This window comes from Xenopus laevis, chromosome 2S (assembly GCF_017654675.1).
Source record: "Xenopus laevis strain J_2021 chromosome 2S, Xenopus_laevis_v10.1, whole genome shotgun sequence".
NCBI classification, from domain to species: domain Eukaryota; kingdom Metazoa; phylum Chordata; class Amphibia; order Anura; family Pipidae; genus Xenopus; species Xenopus laevis.
In genome coordinates, this window is record NC_054374.1 from 135,440,620 (window position 1) to 135,461,169 (window position 20,550).

The following is a 20,550-nucleotide window of genomic DNA, read 5'->3' on the forward strand; positions in this document are numbered from 1 at the left end:
CACTGTTGAACCTTAAGCACGTTCCTCTTCTGCATAACATTTGTCACATTGGGCTTCTGAGTAATTCGCACTTCTGCTCTCCCAACTGGGATTGGTGCCATAATATATAGTCACTAATTTCAATGAAAATTAATAATGATATGTCTGAAATTGTGCGAATCCCTTTACAAATTATTGGAATGGATGAAGAATTACAACAATAAGGATTCATTAAAATCGTTTGGATCTAGTACAAGGTACTGTTTTATTATTACAGAGAAAAAAGAGATTGTTTGTAAATATTTGGATTATTCTGATAAAATGGAGTCTAAGGGAGATGGCCTTTCTATAATTCGGAAATTTCAACAGATCCCATACTTGTATTTAGATTCCTGCAGTAATCAAATGCTTCTTCAGATGGTTGAAATAAAATTACCACTCAAATACTGAATTGACATATCTGCTTCCAATTTTAAAGCTTTCTTATTTGAGATACACGTTAATACTAGTAACACTAAAGGACCAAATGCAAGCACCTCTTATTCTTGTAAATGCTTGCACCATGCAGGAAATGGCCTGGAACACCTGACAATAAAAATATATTTGTGTGCATTTAAATATCCTGTTCCCTAAACTGGGAAAATGTGTGTTTGCTTTAGAAGCTCTGATATAGTTTATATAAACTATTTACTTTGTATCTATGGGGACTGCAATTTATGTCCCAATTGGCCCTCCAGGCCAATATTTGCCATCGTCATTATGAAAACCTACCATGTCTATATGTTCTATAAAGTGCACTTTGCACTTGACCCTCATCTTCATCTGTTAATTGTGAGTTTGAAAATCACCAGCAAACTGAATACAGTACCAGTAAAGCTAAATACAAATGCATTGAATGCATCAAAGCAAAAAGGGAAGTTATCCCATTAGTTGTACATGAACAATACTTTGAGTTTGTATTTAAACCTCCTTTCATCAGTGCTTAGTAGATACTTAGGGGCAAATTTACTAAAGGGCGAAGTGGCTAATGCTAGCAAAAATTCGCCAGTGTGACGTCATTTTGCCATTTTGCCAATTTAATAACAGTGTCCCTGGCGAAAATCTGCTAGCGAAGTAGATAGACCAGCGCAATTTGCACCCTAACGCCCGGTGAAGTTGCACTCTGGCAAAGGGGGTGGGATTATGCAAATTTACTGGGTTTTTTTTCTGAACGTTACCTCTTTCGCCAGAGTTTACTTCGCCAGGTCAGACCAGGCAAAGTGCAAAAGAGTAGATAGGAGTTTGAAAAAAAAAGTTGAACATTTTTCTAAGTCCCCAAAAAACACTGGCGTTTTTTACTTTTTAAAGGGTGATAGGCTGAAAAAGATGGAACATTTTTTTAGGGTGCCCACTTCCCCCCTACATTTGATAACATATAGCACCTGAACTATACTGTGGGCACATGTGTAGGGCATTAGAACACCCCTATATAATTTTATTAAGTTTCCCTGGGCTTGTGTTGTGTTATTTGCTGCAGCATACACGTCCATTCAAACTTCTATTTGGCGTTGTATGCAAATTTCCGATCGTAACTTCGAACCGCTGACTGTAACATCGCGAGCGCAACTTTGCAAACGATCGGTAACTTGTGCACAACTTCGGATCTTCGTGAATTTGCGCAGCCCTGGCGAATCTTGCCTGGCGAAGTGGTGCGAAGTTCAGCAAAGGCAACGCTGGCGTAAATTCGGAGGTAAATAAATTTGCCCCTTAGATACCTATTTGCTAAAATCTTAATTTTACTAATTGAATGTTTCTTTATTTTTTTTTAATGTTTACATTTCTGTTACAAGTTTAACAAGTGTAATAACCACAATAAACTCTAATTCACCATTAAACACAGTTAAGGTCCTATAGAAGTCAATTGGAGCTGCTCTGATCCTACTGGACCATTATATTAGCCATTCAGGCTCAGACTGTGCGAGACTCAGGGCAGTGCCTGCTCTCTGAATACCCTTGACAGCTTGACAGTTGGATTGAGAAAGTGTATATTATTCCTGATGCTTTCAATGTTATAATTTCATTGCTTGGAACACTGTCAAATGGAAGAACCGCAACTGGCTGATGCTATAAGTAGTAATACTTTTCCGACTCCTCTGGCAGCAAATGGAGTTCAGAGGTTTCACAGAAAAGAATCTCAAGTGTGTTATTTTTCATTTCTAAACCCTGTTCGCCTGTGCATTAAAGCATAGCTTATAGAGAGTAGAAGGTACAGTACTTGCTGATTTCTTAATTGATAGGTAATTATTTGGGTGGAAAACAGGAAATGAGAAAAATAATGAGTAGGAATCATCGTTGGAAGCATGTTCCAATTGCTTTCTTAATGCTGTGTTTATATTTCAGATTAAATTAAAATGTACTGATGCAATAAGCATAGTTTTAATATCAACTGGGAAACACTGTCTACATGAGTTAAAGCTACAGTACATTACTTCCCTGTGATTAGTTAATTGGCTAAAATTAATTTTCAAAATGGTTTAACAGGTTAATTACTTGTACAAGATTATTATTTTGTATTATGTTGCTTACAATTTACTCTTAGTAATCTTTTTTCCCCTAAGTCCATTGCCCTGATTTGATTTTCTTTCCTAATCTGCAAGTAAGTCTGCACTTAAATCAATGGACTGATATGGGTCAATGCTTTCTGTGCATGTTCCATCCTTATTTATTTAATATGTAAAGTACACAATAGGACAACATTAATTATGTGGAAAGGAATAACACACTCACAAGGACTGATTTATGTAGGTGCAAAAAATGCCTTTGCCAGTAGCAACTGATAAGGTCTTTGCTTTTATTTTCTAACTTGTTTAAACAAAATGCTGATCACTACTGAAACTGAATTTGTAAACTGGTTCCAAAGTTTATGAGAGAATCTGAGAGATGTCCCCTCTCCTTGTTATATGTTTTTATACTAAAGGATATTTGCTGTTTTCAGAATAATCCATCTGACCTCTGTTCAAATATAATATATTTATGTATGCTATTTATAAGTAGTGTTTACTTTTTCTAGCAATAGTAGCATGCTGTGTGGTTCTCTACTGTAAGGAGCTAAGAGAGAATTTTTTTTCTCCTGTTGAGTGGAAAGTTCTTGTTACAATATAGCAGTTCACAAACGCTGGCCTCCTGGCTAGGGGAAGGGGTTGCAGTGGCAGGGGAGGCTCAGTCTGGAGGTCAAATAGGGTGATATTTGGGTAGAATTCATATTTGGTCTCCTAGATATACCTAAAATATCAGTTTGAAGGTCAGTTTGATACACAAATGTTTTCCTATGTCTGTACTCATTTCATGAGCTAAGTGGGACCTTGGCCTAGGCTAAGACCTTTATGTGTGCCTTGAATTGAAAAAGTGTGACAGCCATTACTATATAACAAGAAGCTGTCTCCATTCATTTTTTTAAAGCTTCGCACAGTAGTTTGATGCAGAGGGCTTGGCCATGGGTAAAGAGAAATACAGTTAGACAGTGGTTACATTGGAGTATGCTTCATCAGAACATGTTGGGTGTGTACTTACCTCAACCACTGTGTACCATTTGGTAATGCAAATGGGGTTCCTTCCATGGTTTGCTGTGTAAAGACCTGGATAATTATAAGCCATATAATTATTTTAGGCAGTAATGATTTTAGGGAAATGTGTAGCCAAGAGGTATTCTTGCACCACTTGGGGGTCTCAAGTAGCTGCAGTTCTTTAGAGATTCATCATCATCATCAGTTATTGATATAGCGACAGCAACTTACACAGCACTTTACATTCATTTTTAACAAATGGGTCTAACAATAATTTAACAAAAAAGGCTTATGGAATAAAAATAGCACAGAGGGCCCGGCTCATAAGGGCCTAAAATCTAAAGGTGCTTGTGAGTTGCCAAATAACACAATACAATGGGACCTAGGGCTGAACAGTCTTGCCACATGTCACAAGGCTCTTTTGAATTGGTTTCTATTATCCAACAGGTTTCTGATAGCTGGGATGAACCATGCATAGAGGCTGCACTGTATGTTTTGGCCAGAGTGAGAGATGTCCATTGCTGCCAAATGTTGAATCATGTAACGTATACTGTAGTGTCTCTTAAAGCTACATAGGGGTCACAACTGAGTTTGTCCTTTGTATGTATGGCCAGCACACAAAGTTATAGGAACTCATACACTAGGGATTGTTGCTTCTCGTATTGTCCTTAGTTCCCTATATTCTGGCACAAAAAGCAAAGGCTCTAATATACACTTTTAAACTAGTGATTAAGAGCTCTGTGGCTCCTCAGGAATGTACTGATGCAATGCCAGAGAAATTATGATAGTATGTGCTTTCAGCAGCCAATAGTCCTCTTTAGCATTGCGGTGACTCCTCTACAAACACACAAGTAGCTATTTTCAATCAAGTTGAAACTTTTGGAGATGAACATGTAGAAATAGCAATTGCCTAGCCAACGCTTGTCCTCATTTTGGGTTGAACATGTTTTTCCAACAGACAGATGGCAAAGCCATTCCATTATCTCTTGTGTACAGGAATAGCACCACACCATCCTTGCACTGTACTATATGGTTGTGTGGTTGCAGCTTTCCTGTTTACTTTTTATACTATTTTTATTTCTTCCTCTGTTAAGATATTACTATTACTCTCTTTCCATACATACAAGTGTTTTTTTTTCTTTAGTACTTCTATTATTTTTGTCTTTCCATTTATCCAAACACCATATCTGTCATTTGGCCTCCTTTATCTTCTTTCATTTAGATGCATCACTTTAGGGCATGTATGGAAAGATGGCTATTTACTGCTGTGTACATTTTTCATTTCCATTTCTAAAATAGTATGTTGGAGCTCTATTTGTTGGTGCTGCTTGAGTGATACTTTATCTTGTATACATCTATACAAGCCATTGGGATTTAACATTTTGTAGTTTCCAGACATCATTTTTAGTGCTAAGTCCTGCCTCTAGATGGCACTAGAGTGCAGTACATTGCTTCTAATGGACTAAGCCAGTTGCACTCTAGCAGTATCTAGAGCAGGGGTCCCCAACCTTTTTGAGTGTGATCCACATTTAAATGTAAAAAGAGTTGGGGAGCAACACAAGCATGAAAAAAGTCCATGGGAATGTCAAATAAGGGCCATGGTTGGCAATTTGGTAGCCCCTATGAGGACTGACAGCCTACAGGAAGTTCTTTTTGGCAGTGCACCTGGGGGCACATTTACTTAGCTCGAGTGAAGGATTAGAATGAAAAATACTTTGAATTTCAAAGTATTATTTTGGCTACTTTGGCTATCAAATTGACTACTTTCACCTTCGACTACGATTCGAACTAAAAATCTTTCGACTATTCGACCATTCGATAGCCGAAGTACTGTCTCTTTAACAAAAACTTCAACCACCTACTTCGCCACCTAAAACCTACCGAGCACCAGTGTTAGCCTATGGGGAAGGTCCCCATAGGCTTTCCTAGTAATTTTGATTGAAGGAAAATCGTTTGATCGATTGATTAAAATAGCTCGATCGATTTTTCCTTCGATCGTTCGAATGAACGAATTGCGATAAATCCTTCGACTTCGATATTCGAATCCGAAGGATTTTACTTCGATGGTCGAATATCGAGGGTTAATTAACCCTTGATATTCCACCCATAGTAAATGTGCCCCCTGGTTTTTATGCAACTAAAACTTGCCTCCAAGCCAGGAAAAATAAGCACCTACTTTGAGCCCACTGAGAGCAACATCCAAGTGGTTGATGAGCAGCATGTTGCTCACGAGCCAATCATTTGGGATCACTGATCTAGAGGCAAGACTTAGCAGTAAAACATTACATGATGCAACAAAATATGAAATCCTGATGGCTTCATCTATAGAACATTTTTTATCCTTTAATGTTCCCTTTTCAAGTTTCTGTATATGTTCAAGTGAATGAACTTCTTCCACGATCCATAATTGAGCAATTGGGCAATTTGTCCCACATGCTGGACATATACGTCAGAAGAGATCACTTGTGAACCAAGTCCACAGAACAGGACATATTCCCAGCATGCAAGTGTGTTTACAAAATATATAGAAGCTGTACCCCAGATATAGTAAAAAGAATAGTAATATACCAGTACAGACATTGGGTTTGTGTCCTAAACCTGCAGCTGTAAGGAGTGGAACACTAATAAACCAAAATAGACTGGCTGTAATACCTGTGGGGCAGTGGACGGCCCTTCTGTGCGCACTCAATTTTCCAAGCACAAAATTAGGCGTACGCATCCTTAAAGGGGACCCGTCACCCAATTATTCAAAATCCTATTTTATCACATTAGTCAAGCAAAATGAATTGTAATTACACTATATAAATTATTCGAATCTTGTTTCCTTCAGTCTGGGAATTCATAATTATAACAAGCAGGCAGCAGCCATTTTGTGGACACTGTTATTAAGGCAAGTCTTGTATCATCTCAGAATCTTGTTTGTGCACCACAATGGGGGACCTGATGTCCATCCCCATGCCCTGGCTACACAATTAAACAGTGAATAAAACGGGGGAATGTGGGAAGAGTAATGACATCTAGGAAGTGCTGAATGGAAAGTGAAAGTAATTGTCCGCTCCGCCTCTATGCCTAGGCATAGAGGAGGGGCAGACAATATTTGATTGACAGCTGAGATTTTTGAATGAGTTTACAGCTATGAATGCTTTAATAAAAAATAGAAATTGGATTTCATGAAAAGGACTTTTTTTATACAGATTTTTGTGTCTGGGTGACAGGTCCACTTTAAATTCAGCGCATCATGTGCCTTGTCCAGTTTCTCACTGTCCAGTGTAGGTTTATTGTTACATAGTTCCTGAGTGTGCTTATTGTCTGGTTTCCTGTCCTTGTCCCTTGACTTGCCTGTCCCTGACCTCTGCTGATTCACTGCTTGTACCGACCTTTGTCTGTTACTGACCATTCTTCTGGATCCTGACTTTGTAGTTTGTTACTGATTGGTTTGACCTCGGCCTGTGCCCTCAACTACTATTCTGGTTCTTGATTCTTTCTGATTGGTATTGACGCTTATTCTTTCCTTGTCCTTCCTGTCATACGTTCCCTTCTCTGCCCAGAACTCTCGCCTTGGTTCTCTCACTTTAAGTCCTGGTGGCATCCGAGTAGTGGAGGGCTCCTCCCGAAATGATAGGCAGCTGTTATAGGCAGAAGCGTCTGTTCTGGGTTTTGGGATACCAAACGTGACACAGGCACTCCAAAACTACTATTATTCCAAAAGGCCACAGTGTAACATGTCTACAAAAATCCTTATGTCAAGGCATGAAGCACATAAAAGACAAGTACATAAAGACTTTTATACAGGTATCGGATTAATTATACAGAATTCTTGGGACCTTTGTTTTTTTTATATCACCATATCTGAGTATATAGTATGCTCAAAATCATGTAAACATTAAATAAACCCCAAAGGATTGTTTTGCTACAAATATGGATGCATATATCTTAGTTAGGACTGGGTACAAGGCACTTTTTCATTCTTACGGAGAAAAAAAAATCATTAAAACATTTTAATTACTTGCTTAAAATGGAGTCTATGGGATATAGGCTTCCTGTAATTCAAAACGTTCTGGATAATGGTTTTCAAGGTTGGGGATCCCACACCTCTACTTTTACACTACACCATTTTTGTTGGATTATTTTTGTAGTGCCAGTCAATTTTAGTTCTTTACAGTGTGAGTCAATTTACTTTGCATATTCAGTAGCAACAGCTATAAGCAGAAGATTTGTAGGCCGCGCACTCCTGAGCACCAACACGAATCGCTCGTCTCCAAATATTTTAAAAAGGTAAATTCTTTATTAGGACATACGATCAATCAAACAAACAAAAGCGTCTGAGGTCTAAGACCTCAGACGCTTTTGTTTGTTTGATTGATCATATGTCCTAATAAAGAATTTACCTTTTTAAAATATTTGGAGACGAGCGATTCGTGTTGGTGCTCAGGAGTGCGCGGCCTACAAATCTTCTGCTTGACCTTTGGCGTCCCTTCCTAGTGACGGACTCGGGGCTGGCTGCACCCGGGTCACCTTTCCAGCGGGGTAAGATTCGTAACGTAACGTTTACTGTTCAACTATCTGAATAGCGGAACTGGAAAACCCGACGTTTATATTTAAGAGTGGGGTCCGGGGCATTACGCACCCGGACCAACCTATTTTTACGGTGAGCTGTGTCCAGTCAGCTTTAAGATAATTAATTAGAATCTATACCCACATCATTGCTGCTTTTTATTAAGATTAAACAAAGCTACGGAGCCGGATCTTTTTTTCTGTGTATAGCAACAGCTATAAGGACTTAGGGGCCGATTCTCTAACTTCGACTGAAGGATTCGAAGTAAAAAAACTTTGAATTTCGAAGGTTTTTTTGGGCTACTTCGACCATCGAATGGGCTACTTCGACCTTCGGCTACGACTTCGAATCGAAGGATTCGTAGTAAAAATCGTTCGACTATTCGATCATTCGATAGTCGAAGTACTGTCTCTTTAAAAAAAACTTCGACCCACTAGTTCGCCATCTAAAAGCTACCGAAGTCAATGTTAGCCTATGGGGAATGTCCCCATAGGCTTGCCTAACTTTTTTTGATCGAAGGATATTCCTTCGATCGTTGGATTAAAATCCTTTGAATCGTTCGGTTCCAAGGATTTTATCGTTCGATCGAAGGAATTATCCTTCGATCGTTCGATCGAACTATCTGCGCTAAAGGATTTTAATTCCTAGTCGAATATCGAGGGTTAATTAACCCTCGATATTCGACCCTTAGTGAATCGGCCCCTCAGTGTTACAAGCAATCATGACATGTAATACTATGTCATTTTAATGTGACAGATATATGAGATATGTGTAAAAACAGCTTTGAGATATTTTTTACATTATTCAGGAAGGATTTATTAAGATTGTTCATGTTGGTTGGATGACACACCACAAACCTTTCAAACAGTGCCACAGATTCCTAATTGGTTTTATATCAGAGCTTTGATTGGGCCATTGCAGAATATTCATATTCCTCTTTATCTGCCTCTGTGTTTTTTTTTTACTGATATATATGTTATTATCAATTGTTTCCATCAGGAGAAGCATGAAAAGGAAGGCTATGTTCACGTGCCCATTTAATGGTGACTGCAGGATAACTAAAGACAACAGGCGACACTGCCAATCATGCCGGCTGAAGCGCTGCGTGGATATTGGCATGATGAAGGAGTGTAAGTAAATTAATGCAACTAAATCAAATTCATTTAAAGCTTGGGTGTCTGTAAACACAGAATGTAGGGGAAGGTCAAATTTTGCTGTTAAGAAGGTGATGAAAGGGAGTAAGGGTTAACAAGAAACATATAGGAGGCATACTGAGTCACATCCCTGTACGTATTTATGCACCTAAACTTGGAAGATAGACATGACATTTATAGAGGAATTATTTCCATATCAGTTTTCTGTTTAACAAAACATACTTTCCACTTCATAAAAAAAACATTTTCCTCCAGCACCAATTTCCCATTTATACCACCCTCTCGGGGTAATGTAGTATAATTTACACCAGGTCTAAAAAGCCCATAGAAACCAATCTTTCAAGCAAGTGATCAGTAAATTCTAGCCTCTGATATGTTGCTACTAGATCTAAAACGCTGTGATCTATTCCTGTACAGTTGTTTTTCTGCTATCTAGTTCATTTGATAGGCCAGTGTTCTGAAATGGAGCAGGAATGTTCCTACATTACATTAACAGTACTGTGGAAGACAATAGAGGCAGATACAGTATAAGTAAATACAAGAATAGTGGACCATTGGTGTGTTTTGTGGGCACAAATTGAATCTGCCTAGTAAAATACTGTACAGACTTTCTCCAGTAAAAATGCCTTAAAGAAGAAGGAAAAAAGAGAACAGAGGGCACATGTCCTTCAGCCCATATTTAATGTCACCACTAATCCTTCTTATCTTATCTAAATCTGCCAACACAGGAATATTTCTAGTTGATCTACTATGGCCCAGTGACTGCATAATATGTTTGTCCACATTTGATGCCAAATTGGAGCCAATTTGATGGTCATGTGGATTCCAAGATAGATGAGGCTGCAGTTGTTTCCTTTTCGACTGCAATTGTTCCAAAAGATATTGGACAGATCACATGGTTACTCTTCCAGAGTGGTGATTGTGCAGTTCAGCAAAAGTGGTCCACTTTGTTTTCAGCCAGTTTCATTCAGAGTTTAGTAAGCCAAATGATTTATGTGCATCTTCCTGTGAAATAAATACTGCATAGAATTCCTTAAAAACTTAAGCCATAGAACAGCAAAGCATCAGATCTTTATAAAAAATTATTTATGCTTTGATATACGTATAAATAGACTGGCTCTGGAATTAACTGGCAACTTTTAGCATCAGTAATGGTTGTGGAAATGATCATTGGTCAATTATTAATCTGAAGCTGAAAATAAACCTTTTAGTTATCAAGTATCCAGTCTGTAATCCGCTCTGTAATTAACGGAGGTGCACTCAAAACATTTAAAATCACTTGCATATCTTTGGGACTAATTCTAGAGGAAGCAACTATTAAATCAGAGAAACCCACAGACAGCTTAACCTTCAAACTGGAAAATAAAATAAATAATGTGAGTGCATTTTAATGACTAATATTACAAAGACTAAGGGCAGAGAAACACGCTGCTATTTCGGGAGATTAGTTGCCCAGCGACAAATCACTTCTTCTTCGGGCGACTAACTGCCTTCCCGCCAGCTAGAATGTAAACCGCAGGTGGGATGGCACTCGGAATGATGTTTTTCAAAGTGAGCCGAGTGCTATCTCCCCGGTGATTTACATTCTAGCCGACGGGAAGGCAGTTCGGGGAGATTAGTTGCCTGAAGAAGAAGTGATTTTCGCTGGGTGACTAATCTCCCGAAATAGCAGCATGTGTCTCTGCCCTAAACAGGAAAGTTTGTCATTAAGTTTCCATGTTCACATTCAACTGGTCCACACAGAAAAAAGTTGGCACTAAGATCATAGCTGAAAACCAACAAAATAATGATTATTTCTTTCCAAAATAACTATTAATAGACTGGTACAATTGACAAGTGGCACTTAAGCTTTGAAAACAATGATTTGTAGCTACAGCAACATAGGTGCCCAATACTTATATGCCTATTCCATTTTGCACAATTCTATGTCTGTGCCACAAATGTATCATTTTTTCTTTACCAGTAAATGTAGAACAATCATACTCCCAAAAGTTCCTTTACATGTTGTCTTAATGACTTGTAGAGATGTGGGGTCACAGCTAACTGTGTCACATCACTTCCATGTGTGTATTCATCTCCTGGTACAACAGTGCAAGACTGATTATCACATCTCAAGCATATGAAGCTTTATAAATAACCATGCACATGAACTGTAAGAATTGGTGTTCTAGCAAATAAAGACATTTATATTCTTATATATTCTTATCTAAAAAGCCCATAATTACCTGAACTCTGCTGGTGCACAAGGTATGCACATGATTCTTCTGTTTGTTTTAGGGTATAAATACATTTTTAAATTAGTAGGGAATACAGATCACGTTAGGCTCTCATATTATATGTTGAATTGTTCTGAAAATCTTAAAAACAATGGTTTTCTTGCAGAAAAATGACATCATTGTCTACCTGAAAGAGTCTGATGGCAGAATAAATGGCTTTAATACAATATCCCATTACCTTACATTTTATGCTTTCATATTTGTCAAAGGCTGTGGCATAGCAATCATTTTAATGGCACCTTTCTGCTAAAGGGATGTCAAGGAAGCCTGGATCTTTTAAAAAACATTTACCATTATAGTGTGTTGACGCAAGCTGCCAAGTGCACACTGTAGTGAATTTTGCAGAGAATATGGCTGTTGTTATATTATTACTTATCACTTGCTACAGGCTGTGTGCCTCCTACACACTATTACCTGGAATATCTGTCATTGCAGTCATTAAAAGTCATTGTCCTCCCCCCTTTTCCTGGGCTTAAGTAAATAATGAATAAACAGAAATATTCTAACATAATGTAGGGTTACTTTACTATTGCCTGTTAGCAAGTGCAAAAGCTCAAAGGGGAGCATAATTCTAAATCACACACAAGGTAGGGGACACTCTTATTTTAGGAGTGGAACAAGCTTTCATCTTTGGCTGCACCTGCAGAGCATGGTGCATACCCCCCTGTATGTCAAAGCTCCAGTAAGGGTAAACACCCCATCAATAAGATGATGAGCAGAGTCATCTTTATGTTTATGGAGCATTAATGACATGAATGAGAGAATGGAAGATAATGATGGAGAGTGGTGACAGAACAAGAAAATAGAAGGATTGCATAGTCATGCAAATTATACAATGGCAATAAAATGCTGAAAGTCATCTGATTATTTATTATCTTTATAAACTGAAATGCATATTAATGTAAGCTTACAGACCTTTGATAAACTTTTCAGTGTTAATCTAGTATTGTATTATAATTATGGCCTGATAATGACCGTGGCACATTCAAAACATTAATGTTTTCAAATGCAACAAGCAGAGGCCAATAAAAATTGAACAGGTCAAAGGCAAAGAATAGGTTGCATGGTCTAAATAACTCAACATACTTTAATCTGTGCAAAAAAGGGAGAGAGGTGATACGATAAAGATATTCAACTACATCTAGAATGTTAACAGTGTGAAAGGGGAAAACCAGTTGTGTAAGCAGCACAATGTGAGGCTGGAAAAAGGGGAACTGTAACTACAAAAGGTCACATCTTTATATAGATATGTGAAATAGAATTCCCTACATATTAAGCTGAATAAGACACTGAATAAGTGGTGATGCTTTCTACATTATTCAGAATGTCCATTTGCTTTAGATTTAGACACTACTAGATAATGTATATCATGACCTGAATAAATGAAATCCATCATAGGCACCATTCTGTCAGATGTGGTAGTGATTAGCAGAGGTGATACATTTACACATTTATGGCAGAAATATAAACCATTTTGTACACAATCGAGTATTTTGTGGGAAGACTGGAGACATATATGTATGTGGGTGTGTTTGTGTATGTGTGTGTGTCATCACAGTTAAACTTTCACACGTACAGTATTTCTGGCTGAATGTGTAAAAAAAACAGTTTGAAGCTTCCTATTGGACCATACCATTAGCAATCTTGCATTTTTTGCTTGTTTAAACCCCCTTTATAAAACTATATACTGTATCTGCTAGTACAACTGATTCAAGGAAAGCTCTCACTTATGATGGAACCTTCTTTATTTTAATTTCATGATGCCCACTAGAAAGGTCAACGGCTAAATACAATGCTTGAAGATTTATTGTATGTTTGTATCTCTAATCTAAACATAATAATTACACCTCTTTTTTAGCACCTTTTCTAGCTCGGCCCATGCCTCGTTTCCCTTTTTATTACTGTCCCTTTTAAACATTGGAGACAAACTGGTTTGATAATGATCATGAAGCACTTTCATGGTTTTGCATTTACACTACTTATGATATCACAACACTGTCTAATGAGTATTTGATGTACAGTACCAGAACTTTGCAGTTAACTGCAGTTACGAATTGGACATGTTGCAGAATGCAAGGTAGTAACTGACATACTATCAGTGTGGTCAAAGTTATGACAGACGTGTCTCCAAGGATAGATAAGTTACATATACTAGAATTATGTTTGGTGTAACTGGTCATGTATGGGCAATGTTCACAGGAGTCCTGAAAATCAAATGGCTACTATGGCTTCACGTTGTATGATTTCTCTATTGAAAATACTATTTCTGCTTGTTCTAATCTTTACTGTTCAAAAATAAGACCATTTTTTATTCAGATGAATAAAATTGGCTAAAAGTACCCAGGTTATAGTGGTTAGCAAACACCTTCTCTACAATAATTTGATCCACAAATATGTTAAATTTCTACCCAAAGAACAATACTTTGAAGACCTTTGTCTGACCTTTCTGTGTTTCTTTAGTTATTTTGACAGATGAAGAAGTCCAAAGGAAGAGGCAGATGATAAATAAACGCAAATCAGAGGAAGCACTGAAAGAGTCCATGAGACCCAAAATTTCAGATGAGCAACAAAAAATGATTGATATACTTTTGGACGCTCATCGGAAAACCTTTGACACAACTTATTCAGATTTTAATAAGTTCAGGGTATGTGAATCTCTTTTTACTTAGGAATTGATTTATTATGGTTAAAATATTTACTTTTTTTTTTGCACAAAAACTCACAAATTTTCATTATATTTTCAAAAACACAGATGTCTGGTATTTATTAAGCAAAAAACCCCAGAAAACTCAAATGTAAAAAATTGCCATCTAAAAGCTAGCGAGTTCATGTAGTCAAGTCAATGGGAGTTGTCCTAGGCAAAAGTCTAAAAAAAGCTCAATTTTTGGAAAGAGAAGGATCCACAACTAATTGTTACGTAATACTAAAATATCAATAAATAAAGTGCATTCACTAGGTTAAATTCAAAAAAAAATTCATGAAGCACAACATTTTTCATATAGGTCGTTACTTGATTCATGAATTTTTTTTGAATGGTCTAACCTAGTGAATGCACTTTAGTATTAACTGTGGATCCTTCTCTTTCCATTTGTGTTTAAATATGAACTTGAATGGATATTGATATAAATATTAGTGAGTAATTGGATAACCATGATACACATGCACTAAATAGCACTTTATATTTACTTAATTGGTTGGCAATTGATGGGTTAGATTAAAAATATTTATTGTATGAATTAATCATTCTGCACCGCACTTTTTTTAAGTCTATATGATTAGGAATTCAAATGATGTCTAAGTGACGTATATCTAATCTTTTTAATGGTTGTGCAATAAACCCACAATTACTACTTGATTGGTGGGTAGCTATTGGTTACTAGATAGTTGATTAGTGGCTGCTGGTGGGATACTTCCTTCCTTTTTTCTAATTTCACATACTTAAATTTGCCTAAATAATTTTTTAGGGAATAATTTTTCATGATTTGAAAGTGATAGTATAATAATTCTTTGTAATCTAGAAGTTGTGTCACAATGTATGTCATTTTTATTTTTAAATGCTACCATGTTCCCCTCCCGATAGGCCAGGGTTTATACAATCCAGTGTGGAAAGCCATCTTGTATTATTTGTGCTCTATTTTTGTGCTTTTTATAATTATGTCTAGTAACATAGCAGGGTTATAGCTTGGCCTTTATTAAAACTTCCTAATATTTAGATGCTTTATGTTCTTCTGGGTGAAAATAAATAGCATCTAGTGATTGCTTTTTTCTTGTGCAGCCACCCGTGAGGGAAAATGTAGATCCCTTTAGAAGGATCACTAGATCATCATCTGTTCACACACAAGGCTCTCCATCAGAGGATTCTGATGTCTTCACATCTTCTCCAGGTACTTCAGATTACCTTGCCCCATTGTAGACTGGTTAAACCAATTACATTTATTGCATTTGTCTGTGCAGAGTAAAATCAGATTCAGTCATTTAGGTTGGCTAATTGAAACATATTAAGAATTCCAATTAATCTTATCAGGGCTACTAGGGATAAACCATGTCGAACAAGAAATGTATATTTAATAGAATCTGTTTTATCGCTATTTTGTCTTTGATAAGTACAGCACATTTGCCTCTGTTTAGAACCAACCTATTCTACACTGCTACACAATTAGTCTATGGTCACATGGAGGTGTAGGCTCCACTGCTCTCAGCCTGTGGATATTTGCAGGTTGAGAAAAGTGGATCCGCTCTGTGCCCCTGCTATTACTCTAAGCTAATTCCGCTTGTGTGGCCAGTAGCTTTGCAAGGCACAGCTGTAAAATAAAGAAAAACACTAGTTAGTTATGCACAGAATCAGAGAAAATTATGTTTACCAAACCGGGAATTTAATAATTAGGGCCACAAACTGTTCTTCCCCGTGGCAATTGTTATTAGCCTGGCTTTACACAAAACATATATTTATTTATTTATACAGTTTTTTAATTTCTTTTTTTTTTGTGTGCAACCATACCTTCATTTTGCTAACATGTGCTTTACTTGAGTAAATCATTTTTAACCCTGCCCATATAACTAACTCTACAATTAACTCTAATAGATTCATCTGAGCATGGATTTTTTTCTGCTTCACTCTTTGGTCAGTTTGAATATTCCTCTATGGGTGGGAAATCTGGTGAGCTATCCATGCTTCCTCACATTGCAGACCTTGTTAGTTACAGCATACAGAAGATTATTGGATTTGCCAAGATGATACCTGGATTCAGGTAACCATTACTAATGGGCCTCCTACTCATGGAACAGAACTTTCCAGCAACTCTTACCTTTCCCTTGCTATATATATATATATATATATATATTCAGTAGAACCCCCATTTTTCAGGGGACCAGAAAAAATGGTATAATACCCAGGAAAATGTAAAATCAGGGAAACGTATTATGCATAATATATATGTGGGACCACAAAAAACTATGTAAAATTAGAGAAAACTTAAAATCAGGGGTAAAATTGAGGTTTCACTGTATATATTAGGATCCGTTACCCGGAAACCCATTATCCAGAAAGCTCCGAATTATGGAAAGGTCATCACCCATAGACTCCATTAACTGTACCTTGTATCTGATCCAAACTAAGATATAATTAATCATTTTTGGAAGCAAAACCAGCCTATTGGGTCTTTTTAATGTTTACATGATTTTCTAATAGGCTTAAGGTATGAAGATCCGAATTATGGAAAGATCCATTATCAATATATATATATAAATATATATATATATATATATATATTCAAAATTATGACTTTTATAGGCAGATTTATCAAAATGTGAGATCAGAACTCACCACACAAAACGTCACACACTTTCTATTCATTACAATGAGATTTTATAAGCAAATGTATCGAATATTGAACTGTAACTCTCACCCATTGATATATACATAGAAATGAATAGAAAGTGGGTGAATATTTCTTTGCTGGGCTCTAATCTCACCTTTTGATAAACCTGCCCCCTAATGCTGAAATTTGGAGTTTAAAAAAGTTGAAATTCTAATTTTCTTTATTGCCTGAACCTCCTGGCTTACTTGCATTTTGAAAGAAAGAATTTTTTTTTAAAAATTACGTTTGCCACTAAAACCTAGAAAACTTCCCCCCCCCCAAAAAAAACCTCTGCTTTGAGCCAATATAAAGAACCGTACTTTACAGAGGAAACCTGATTTGTGAGCTTTGTATCACCAAATGATTAATTCATCAACAGCTAGTAACAGTAAATAATTGAAATGTTAATCCATACAAAGTGATCATGATTTTTTTCCTTTTTGTTGAATAGAGACCTTATTGCAGAAGACCAAATTGCCCTGCTGAAGTCGTCTGTTATTGAAGTCATAATGCTACGATCAAATCAATCGTTTTCTTTGGATGATATGTCATGGACTTGTGGCAGTGAAGACTTCAAATACAAAGTTGATGATGTGACTCAAGGTAAGGAATAATATACCTAAAATACAAAGAGGATGATGCGACTCAAGTGAAGGAAAAGACAAGGAACTTTTATACAGATGGATATCATAAAAATGATTATGAATCTTGGTTCACAGTGAGATATAAACTGCTAAATGTTATATACTGCTAGAGTAAAGAATTTTTATGGCTCATATTCACATCTCAGCTTCAGAAATTGGTATAGGTCAATGTAATTTAAGACTACTTTTAACTACTTTCACAATCCCTCATGAGAGAACTTATTGTCCATGTTCTATAGTTCCATTTATGGTACCTGTCTGGCTGGCTTTGCCCTCATCTGCAGAACCTCTATTAAATACTAAACCCAGTAATCCATCCAAATATAGAAGAAGAATGAACAATACACTGCTTAAGTGTGCATTATATTTTTGGACTTTCTGTTTATATTTGTCAGTCTTTTGTTTTGCCTTTTCATTTGTGTTATTGGGATTCTCAAGAGTTGTCAAGATGTCTAAATCTCTTCAGCGTGATCTAACCCCCTAAGCCTACAATGCAAGAAAAATATTTGCAGTTCCCCAAAATACCAGCATCCCTAGTTACCACTTAGTTACACTAGTCTTTAAGTCTGCCTTTTACCAATTTTTATTTTTATATAGATCTTACTCCTATACATTTAATTGTAAATTGCAAGAATACTAGAATTTACCTAGAAAATCTTCAAACATCCTAAACTGATTTCTAATGTTCTCGTATGTTTCAGTTGGCTATACATTTTACTACTTTAAAATAATGAGCTATTAAGCAGAAGTATATAGGCAGCACCTCTTAAAGGAAGGCAGACATCCAAAAGATGTGGGAAACCCATAGAGAACTGCACTATCTTGAAATACATTTTAATGGAACTTTGGTGGGACAAACTACATTGCACCCAAATTTGACATGAGTGGGAGAAGGGAGTCTGAGATATTCTGCCTAATTATATTTTGTTTCATGTCAAGCACCCACTAAATGTATTGGGAAGAGCACAGTGTGTGGTGACTCTGGAGTGTTTTCTCTGGACACACTCTTGTTTAATAGTGGGTGGAGTGATTGTTTGCCCCCCCCCACTGGTTCCAGTAAAATTTACTGTACAATGGTGTGGTTTTATTTGCGCTCCCCCCTAGGTTGGTGTTTACATCAGAACAGTATTCAAATGAAATCAGTATTACTTTCATGTATATGTTCTATAATTAGGATTAGCACATGTTATTGAAACCTTTATAACAGGAAGTGGGATCATTATTGAGTCATACAATTTCGAATATGTCAATACCTTTCCTGTGTCATTTCCTCTCAGTGCTAGCATCTCTTTGATCTACTATGCTGCCACGTAAACATTGACGTGACATGGTGACCTACAATCTATGACATTGGCAGTATGCCACAATCCATGGCATTAGAGGGGTTAAAATGTAGCTAGCATACACTGAATGTGAATCTGCATGCTGGTCAATAATAGGTCACTTAGGCAAAACACCTGCTCACAAGTTTATCCTTACGTTCAGAGGTTAAAACAGAGAACTGCTCTTTATTCTCTTTTGTATGATTTTCCAGGTGTATTTATTAATGGCATACCTCACACCTTGATAAATATGCCCTTACAAGTGAATATAGAGCTGCGTTTTTATATATCGTTTTTATAACTATCGCTTTTTATGGTATAGTATTTATCTTCTTATTTTTACCTTTTAGCTGGTCATAACATGGAGCTTTTGGAGCCTCTTGTAAAGTTCCAGGTTGGCTTAAAAAAACTGGACCTTCACGAAGAAGAGCATGTTCTCTTGATGGCCATCTGCATTCTCTCTCCAGGTTAGTGACCCACATTATAATTTCCCAGCCCTTAAAGTTTTTGTGCAGATTAAAGCTGCCGGATGTCAGCCTGCGGAGAAACACAGACCAGGAATCCGCTGCTCCTCTTCTGCTGTGCTGCCTGCAACTGGAATTGTTACCTCTGCACGGGTCCTGGCAAACACGGAGGTTTTAAGCACGGACATGCAAGATTTTGCAGCGAAATCCGCTGCGTCTGCAGCACAGCTGAAGAAAAGGAGAGGCACAGTGGGGCAGGCAGAGAATCCGTGTCATGTGTCAAAAATCCTTCACATTGCAGGATGAAGACCATTTTGATTATGACTTTTCTTTTCTTCTTTGTCATTTGCAGATCGCCCGGGTTTGCAGGACAAAGCCTTAGTTGAATCAATTCAGGATCGTCTTTCCTCTACTCTTCAGACTTACATTCTTTGTAAACATCCACCACCGGGGAGTCGTCTCCTATATGCTAAAATGATCCAGAAACTGGCCGATCTCCGCAGCCTAAATGAAGAGCATTCCAAACAGTACCGTTCCATCTCCTTCTTGCCGGAGCACAGCATGAAGCTCACTCCACTTATGTTAGAAGTGTTTAGCGATGAAATCCCTTGAACTCACTTGACATAGAACTTTTATTTTAACTACAAATGTAAGTCGTTAGAATTGTCTAAGCTGTAATTACAAAAGCTGGGCCCTAATTCGTTCTGTTTTTTTTTGCTCTGGGATATCTCTGGGAGTCTTTTGCAATCACAAGAATAAATGGGAACTGTTGTATATAATGCATAGCATAGAAACTGTCATCATGACATGCCAAAATGGTTACTGTGCTATGGGTATATTGCCACAAATAAGATGGTATTCCTGTTCATGCTCTAATGTTATGTATTATAAGCTTTGCCTGGTGATGTGCCTTTGTGTCAAATATGTGAATTTAATATATTTGGCTATAACGTGCCTAATCATAAAAAGCCATTTTCTGCACATACTGTATGAAGTTGCAAAGGCCCATGGCCCTTTACTAGATGCAAACAGGGTTCCCAGGGCTTTTAGCCAGAGAAATATCTGCACTATACTGGATACCTTTAGCACCAGCACTCTAACCTGCACCTTCACTCTACTCTTCTGTAAAGTCTCTTTCTAAAACTCTATTTTCTGTTTAACCAAAGGAAGAAAAGTCTACATATATATATATATATATATATATATATATATATACGCTTTATATAAATATGTCTACATATACGCTACATATATGAT

At 37.0% G+C, this 20,550-nt stretch overlaps 1 protein-coding gene across 1 annotated transcript in view; it reads left to right on the forward strand.

The window, feature by feature from the left end:
* Positions 1-20,261, forward strand: part of vdr.S (vitamin D receptor S homeolog) — a 62,400-nt gene extending 42,139 nt beyond the window's left edge. The window contains 7 exon segments of the mRNA NM_001085819.2: positions 9,076-9,206; positions 13,967-14,151; positions 15,282-15,390; positions 16,089-16,254; positions 17,315-17,466; positions 19,180-19,296; positions 19,646-20,261. Coding sequence (NP_001079288.1) covers positions 9,076-9,206; positions 13,967-14,151; positions 15,282-15,390; positions 16,089-16,254; positions 17,315-17,466; positions 19,180-19,296; positions 19,646-19,905 — 1,120 coding nt within the window. The 3' untranslated portion in view covers positions 19,906-20,261.
* The last annotated feature ends 289 nt before the right edge of the window (positions 20,262-20,550 follow it).